General features: G+C 43.6%; 1 protein-coding gene across 3 annotated transcripts in view; it reads left to right on the forward strand.

Annotated features, from left to right (window-relative positions):
• The window catches only part of LOC125013838 (fibroblast growth factor 12-like), a 32,130-nt gene extending 27,266 nt beyond the window's left edge, over positions 1–4,864 (forward strand). For all 3 annotated transcript variants that reach the window (XM_047594742.1, XM_047594741.1, XM_047594740.1), the window contains exons 4-5: positions 1,969–2,167; positions 3,043–4,864. In XM_047594742.1, coding sequence (XP_047450698.1) covers positions 1,969–2,167; positions 3,043–3,188 — 345 coding nt within the window. In that variant the 3' untranslated portion in view covers positions 3,189–4,864. The remainder of the gene's footprint in view (positions 1–1,968; positions 2,168–3,042) is intronic.
• Positions 4,865–8,230: the final 3,366 nt, after the last annotated feature.

Genomic DNA, 8,230 nt, shown 5'->3' on the forward strand with positions numbered 1-8,230 from the left:
TAAAATATAAATCTCCTGACTGTCACCTTTCAGTGGAGCCCAAGATCACGACTGTTTGTTAAAGCATTCAAAAGTTCTGGCCTTTCTATTCACAACGTGTTTGGAAACACCAGGTTATACACTTAGAAAAAAAGGGACAATAAACTCAGTTTTGGTCATTTTGATGTGCAGTTTAAACTAGAAGTAGGTTCGACTTAACTTTATTCTCTGATATCCAGATGAGCCCGTCCTCAGTTTCCTCTGAAGGCAGCAGACGAACCCAACAACTTCTTATTTTTAACTGTGTTCCAGCTTTGATTCCTCCAGAACTAAACCACTTAGAGAGAAACTTCAGAGTCTTGTCTTTAAAAAGAGACCGAGACCATGAATGAGCTGCAACAAGTTCATCAACAGCGTTCAGTTACTTTTAGGTCCTAGATAAGAGTTTTTCTGAAAAAAGGCCGTAATGGTTTAGTAACAGTTTGTAGTTTATATATTATATAAACTTTATATTATATAAACTACAAACAATCCACATGTTTAATAGTTTAGAACAGGTTCACACTAGAGAAGGTTAATGTATGATAATGATAAATCTTCCTCTTTGTTCTTATATAAAACATCTCAGCAGGTTTTTCTTTGTTTAGACGCTGCTGCTGGGATGGAAAAATAAAAACAGTCTTCATCTTTAATTCCCTCAGTTTCCTCTACGTCATCTCCTCCTCCTCTTCCTCCTCCTCTTCCTCCTCCTCCTCCTCCTCCTCCTCCTCTTCCTCCTCCTCCTCCTCCTCCTCCTCCTCCTCCTCTTCCTCCTCCTCTGGTTTTATTTGACAGGAAACTGATCCGTCGCGATTTGTTGCTGCCTCAGTGTTTCTGAGCTCAAGGTGACGACACCTCGCTGGTCGTCCTACATCACAGTTCTGTTCTGCTCTGATTGGCTCGTCTTCACCACCTGTTATATCCTGAGGGCGCGACACACAATGAACCAACACCTGTTGTACCTGGAGGGAAGAGACACAATGAACCCACACCTGATAAACCTCTAACTCAGAGTCAGGTTCACTTCAGACTAACACGACTGACACAGTTTATGAAGGAAAACAGTGACGAAAATGTTACACAAAACTACACTTAAATTATATTATTACATCATGAAACCATTCTGTTTTCTATTCTATTCTATTCTATTCTATTCTATTCTATTCTATTCTGTTCTATTCTGTTCTTCATTTAGAGTCTGTCCACTTGATTCGACATCAGCTATGAACCACATGGAGACTGGACTCATAGAATCTGAACCTTTAGTCTCAGTTTCATTCATCCGTCCATGATGAGTTAGCTTAGCATTGATATGTAACATGTAGCCTTGATGAGTTAGCTTAGCATTGATATGTAACATGTAGCCTTGATGAGTTAGCTTAGCATTGCTACATAGCATGTAGCCTTGGTGGCTGGTAGCTTAGCACTGTTATGTAGCATGTAGCCTTGGTGGCTGGTAGCTTAGCATTGCTATGTAGCATGTAGCCTTGGTGGCTGGTAGCTTAGCATTGCTATGTAGCATGTAGCCTTGGTGGCTGTAGCTGTAGCTAGCTTGCTATGTAGCATGTAGCCTTGGTGGCTGGGGTCCTGGGGAGTTCCATGTGTAAATCTCCATCTTCTTCTGGATCGTATCATGAGCTCAATGGTAGAATGTGATGACGTCCAGGAGAAATAAAATGTCCAAAGACCACAGAGACCAGGGTCCATGTAGACCAGGGTCCTTGTAGACCAGGGTCCATGTAGACCAGGGTCCATGTAGACCTGGGTCCATGTAGACCTGGGTCCTTGTAGACCAGGGTCCATGTAGACCAGGGTCCACGTAGACCAGGGTCCTTGTAGACCAGGGTCCATGTAGACCAGGGTCCTTGTAGACCAGGGTCCATGTAGACCAGGGTCCTGACTTATTTCAGGTCTTCTTAGGTGAGACTTTGTTTGTCTGTGTGTTGACAGGATGTGTTCACGTCAGAGTGTAAGTTTAAGGAGTCCGTGTTCGAGAACTACTACGTCATCTACTCGTCCACTCTGTACCGGCAGCACGAGTCGGGCCGGGCCTGGTTCCTGGGCCTCAACAAGGACGGCGTCATCATGAAGGGGAACCGAGTGAAGAAGACCAAACCCTGCTCACACTTCGTCCCCAGACCCATCGAAGGTGAGACACCTGTTGTTCTAAAAGGTCTAAGATGATCTGGACCGGGTCCGGTTATTAACCCGCGGAGTTCCTCAGGGAAGTGACCCGGAGCCTCTTTAGTTACTAAACTGAAGGATCAGTTCCATATTTCCAGAACGTTTTAGAATATTGATTGACCAGATTTGTTTGTTTATTGTTAGTATCGACTGACGCTAGCTGTTAGTAAAGACCATCCAAGAAGTAAATCAGAAAGTTGTAGAGCGCAGGAAGAGCTCAGAGTTATTAAATTTCTCAATGAAGCGTCTTTACTTCTGCTCTGTGACTATTATACTATAAACTATATCATATATTTTGTTTGTTGTTGTTTTCTCTTGTCTCCAGAATTAGAGCAGATTATTAATAACTAGTGTTACCTGTGGCATCACGTTAGCTTAGCTTAGCATGAAGTCTGTAGACAAAGCATTAGCTGCTAGCTAAGCTAACAAGATCCAGGAAGTAAATCAGAGTGTTTTTGGAGGTGAGTCCTGCAGGAACTTCCTCTGAGGACAAGGTGAAGCTCTAATATCACAGAGGGAGGTTTAACAGGAAACATGAAGCTCTGTCTCCTCCCCCGTCCTCACCTCGTCCTCCCCCGTCCTCACCTCGTCCTCCCCCGTCCTCCCCCGTCCTCCCCCGTCCTCCCCCGTCCTCCCCCTCGTCTCCATTTAAAAATAAATATCAACCATCAGCTTCCTCCTGTCCCCATCTCCTCTTCAACTTCTCCACAGATTTCCCCCTTTTTATTGAAAACAACTTTGTGAATAATTTAATGAATGAGTTTGTTTCCCTCCTTCCTCCCTTTCTCCCCCTCCTCCTCCCCCTCCTCCCCCCCCCCCTCCTCCTCCTCCCTCCTCCAGTCTGCATGTATAAGGAGCCTTCGCTCCATGAGCTGGAGGAGAAGCTCCTGAAGTCGTCGAGGAGTCCGACTCTGAACAGCGGCGTGAGGGCGAGCAGCCGAGAGCGACATCGGCAGGAAGAGTCCACAGAGCAGGACGGGTCGTAGCCTGCAGCGCCCCCCGCTGGAGGACCAGGAGAACTCCCATTTTAACACTGTTCAACAACTGCAACCAACCAACGACGACGAAAACAACGAGAAAAAAGAAGCTATGAAAAAAAAAAAAGATCAATATACCGGGGAATAATTTTCTTGCTCGTGATGAAGTATTTTGAATCAAACGGGGGAGGGGGGGCTTGTTTGGAAAAATATCTGGACGCTGATGATGATGATTTACATTTTATGCAAAAAGCCCTGCTGAAAGGAGGCTAGCACACCTACTCTTCATCGTCATCATCATCATCCTCCTCCTTCTTCTTCTTCGTCGACTCAAAGACGAAATGTTTTTCGCGCTGAAAACTCGAAGCTTTAAGCCATGTAGAAACTTCACTTCCTCTCATTTTATGGATGAATGCAAAAACTCTCGCACTTTCAACACACCGCGCTTCTTTTTCTTCTTCTTCTCCTTCTTCTTCTTCACCTTCTTCTTCACCTCCGTGTTCTGTCCAAGCAGAAAGAAGAATTCTCAGTTAGTTTCTTCGTCCGGTTTGGTTTCTGTTCTCGTGGGTTTCCGTTGCAGACGATTGAAAAGCTCCGGTCAGGAAAGAACAGCCGGCCAGTTTCTGAAGGTGTAGCTCCACCTTCCTGCAGGTTTACAACCTTTGTTCCCTTCATTTCAATGAAACCGTTCATTCGTTCATTCCTCGCTGAAGATTCAGTAAAATATATGTAATCCCTGAGTAGCTTCTCCAGGCAAAACCCTGAGAGGCAAAACCCAGGGTCTCAGAACACATTTCAACACATTTCCTAAAAATATTCTACATCTGAACAAAAAGTAGCTCCTGGGCTGCAGTTCCTCTGATTTCCTCTAGAGGCCGACAGGAGACACATAGATCTCTGTGTTATAATTAGAGCTGTGGATTAATTCAGATTAATCAGATTAAATCTCCTCCATCTTTAATCTCTATTGATTCGCTTCATTGTTGATATATATTGAGAATATATCTGCACTGAATGAGTTGATTCAACACCTTCAACAGTTTCAACAGTTTCAGAAACTATTTGTGTCTTTTTTTAGCGAACATTTGTCCACATTAATGTGTCCCTGTCCCAAACTGAGACGTTTACAGTCATTCTGCTGCAGATGCTTCACTGGGTTCAAATCATTAATCAGATTAATCATGATGATGGATTAATCCACGTTAACTCCTTAATTTTTACAGCCTTAATTATAATATTTATCCAGGATCTATCTTGTGATTAATGAAGTTATAGACGTTAATGGAACTGATTCTCACCTTTTAAAATCTGATTTAAATCCATCATTAAGCTCCGCCCACACATTGTTTCAGCCGCTCAGCTTCACGACCAAAGATTTAATTGAGCAGATCTTTGGAAGCAGTTGATGGAAAATGTAAATTATTTAGTTTTGTTTCTATTTTTTATCTTTTTGTGATGAATATGTCATAAACATATTAAATGAAGGGAGTGATTTTTACAGAAGTGAAGGAAAAGCGAACACCTTTACAGAAACAGCCGTGCTGCGTTCAGGGTCTTTTTCACAGCGTCGGAGGCGGAAATGTTTCAGGACGTTTGGAGGATTTAAAAGATTCATCAGGACGCTGACAGACGAGCGGTGTCACTGATCTGATTTAAAAGCTCTGAGCTACTGGAGCTGCCTCTTTGTCCTTTGGGTTTGTGGCCACGCCCATTCCCAAAAAAGAGGCGGGGCTTTAAATCCAGACCCGACCAAAGGAAACCTTCACCCTGATCATGGACTGGTTTTTATTTTCAGATTCTTGATGCATGTAATCAGCTGATCACTGCTTCCTGTTTCTGTCCTTAACCTGAGAAGAAAGACCTGGTTTCAGAAAATATATTTTTATTTTTTTAGGATTATTTATTATTTATCTTGATGCCAAATTCTGATTTTCATTCTGTCTTTTTGTCTTATTTGACGTTTATTGGTTAATTGTTTTGCTCTGATTTGATTCTTTTGTTCCTCACATAGTTTAACGATTGTCTTGATCTGAATGATGAAACTAATGATTCTTTGGTGAATGTATTGGTCGGTTGTGATGGATTCGGGGGCCGCAGAAAAACACGGGGACATCAGAGCTTGATGTGCTGTTAGGCTAGCTAAGCTAACCGATGCTAACATCTAAGAGAGTCTGTAGTTTGTAGCTCAGACTGAACTAGCAGTGTTGCCACTGCTGTAGTTTAAAGATGGCCGCTCCATCATCGAGTCTCGTAGGTGAACCTCGTTTCCGTCCGGCTGAACATTGCAGAGACGTCTCTGAGTCTCGGGGGACGTCTCTGAGTCTCGGGGGACGTCTCTGAGTCTCGGGGGACGTCTCTGAGTCTCGGGGGACGTCTCTGAGTCTTGGGGGACGTCTCTGGTCCTCTGTGACTCCTAATTTTCTGTTATGAGATCTCCGCGGAACCTGATTCTCAGGGGGAACGTCTTGGACGTAGGGGACGTCTCTGAGTCTCGGGGGACGTCTCTGAGTCTTGGAGGACGTCTCTGAGTCTCGGGGGACGTCTCTGAGTCTCGGGGGACGTCTCTGAGTCCTCTGTGACTCCTAATTTTCTGTTAAATGAAATGAGCTCCGTCAGGAACCAGAAACTTTCAGGAGAAACGTTCATTGGACACGTTTGACGTCTCCGTCCTCTCCTGATGGTCTCTCCTGGCCGTGATGCGTTCAGGTGCCAGTCAGCTGGTGGGAGGATTTGGTTGCATGTGTTAACACTGCCCTGCTTGGTTTAGACACTGCCCTGGAAACTGAAGCTCCTCTCAACTCCAGTTTGTTCCCACTAGAAAAGTGAAGTTTTCTTTTGTGGTTCAGTCACTGCCCTCTCTCCTTCATCACTTTCCTTCTGAACCCTTTACTCCTCACATAAGCCACCGGCCGAGTTTCCCCCAAAAAACATCTGGGAAAAAAAAACAAACAGGATCTGGATACCACTGCCTTCATAGTTCTCAGAAAACTTCTTTTCCTTTTGTTTGGCCAAGACCTTTTCTCTCTGGATCTCTTTGTGCATTAAAAATTTAAACTGAAATTATTTCAGGTTAAATGCTTTTTTAAAGAGGAAGAGAAGAAAGAAAGAAAGAAAGAAAGAAAGAAAGAAAGAAAGGAAAATCTAAAGTTGGGCTGAAACAATTCCAGATCGATTGTTTTTTTTTTAAAGCATGAAGAGAAAAGAAAAACTTTCCCTCTGACGTGTGTTAATATTTAATATGAGTGAATAAGAGCTCAATCTGCTGATTATTAGCCGGGTCGTGAATGCATCGTCGACTGTTCGGGGAACTCGGTCTCCTCCCATCAGCTGACAGGAAGTAAAAACTTTTATTTTTCAGTTTTAACGTCTTCATAGATTAAAGAAAAATAACTTAATAAAAAGTTCTGCATGTAAAATAATTGCACTCTTTAAAAAAATAATAAAACCACGCTGCCGCCATTTTAAGTCCAGTTTTGGGGGCGTGGCCTAAGAGCTCGACTCTGATTGGCTGCTGCCGTCCAGGTGTTTGTCTTTTCTTTTGTTTTTGTTGTTTGTTGGTTGAAAGGATGGAAGGAACGAACCAATCACAATCCACCGCACTGCCTCAGAGAAAGTCTTCCAGGAAGGATGAGTTCAATGAACATACGGAAACTTCACTACTCCAGACAACATCAGGTCAAAGGTCAACGGACGATAACATGATAGAACAAAAGAAAGACGACAGGAAGGGAAGGAGGGAGGGAAGGGAAAGAAATAAGATTTTATTATATTTCTGTATTTTTATGGGAAAATCAAAGTTCCAGTTTTAGTTTTACAGAAGACAACGAACCTGATGTTGTCTGTGACGCCTGAAGGCAACAGATGGAAACTCCAAAGTCGCAAAGTAATGATGTCATAACCGAGTGACAGTGGCGGTGGGCGACCAGAGAGGGGGGCGGGGTTTGGGGGTGTGGCCATGTTGACTCGCCATGGTCTCGTTGTGTTGCTGATGTTTGCACCTTTTCTGAAACATGTCATGTAAACGCTTCACGTAGAACATCGCAGAAAATAACGCAGGATGATGAAAACATAAAAATAAAAAGAACGACAAAGAAACGACGGCGTCTGACTCCTCTGTGTCTCCGCCTCCTCGTGACGTCACGTCACGAGTCAGAGGCCAGATCTGCAGTTCCTCTGACGTCCACTAGAGACACACTCCCACTACAAACACTAGGGAAGAGGAAGGAAGGAAGGAAAAAAGAGGGGAAGGAGAGAGGAAGAAACAGAAAGAATGCAGGAGAGAAAGAAATAAAAAAAGGGGGAAGAAGAAAGGAAGGAAAGACAGGAAACGAACAAACGAGCAAATGACTGAATGAGGTATAGGACAGAAGGAAGGAAGGAAGGAAGGAAGATAGATAGAAGGGAGGGAAGGAATAAGGAAGGAAGGACTCAGATCTGTTGTGTCCATAATAGTAAATATTTGAGTGACGTTCAGGTGCGTCTGTATTCTTCAGTCTTTTATCTGTGTTGTGATGTCGTGGTGCATTCAGGGTCACGGTCTCTGACGTTCTTCTTAAAAGCTCCAGTTTCTCCTGAAGTGAAGCTAAAAACTAAAAGCTCTCGTCCGTCCACTCAGCGTCTGATGTCCTGACGTCTCCGGAGACGCTTCATCCAACTTTAACGACGAGAAGACGAGAAGACATGAAATAAATATAGAGGCGGGTTTTCATTGTGTCTCCATAAATAACAACTAGTCCAGATCAAATATGGATCAGCTCCTATAAACTGAAGCCAAAGCTTGTAGAGCTCCCCCTGGTGGCTGGAGGCTGCAGGTTATTATAAGCCACGCCCTTCCATGTTAGTGGGCGGGACTTATGCCAAACTAAAACACTAAATATACACATCAAATACTGTTTCTTGTTCTTATTTGTCAGAGGAAGGAGGGAAGGAAGGAAGGGAGGAAGGAAGGAAGGAAGGAAGGAAGGAAGGAAGGAAGGAGACATAAAACAAGCTTTTAAGAACATTCTGATGCCGCGAGTCTCTAACAGTTATTTGGATTTGAGACTGTTCCC

The sequence above is a fragment of the Mugil cephalus genome, chromosome 9 (genome assembly GCF_022458985.1).
Source record: "Mugil cephalus isolate CIBA_MC_2020 chromosome 9, CIBA_Mcephalus_1.1, whole genome shotgun sequence".
In the NCBI taxonomy this organism is placed as follows: Eukaryota; Metazoa; Chordata; class Actinopteri; order Mugiliformes; family Mugilidae; genus Mugil; species Mugil cephalus.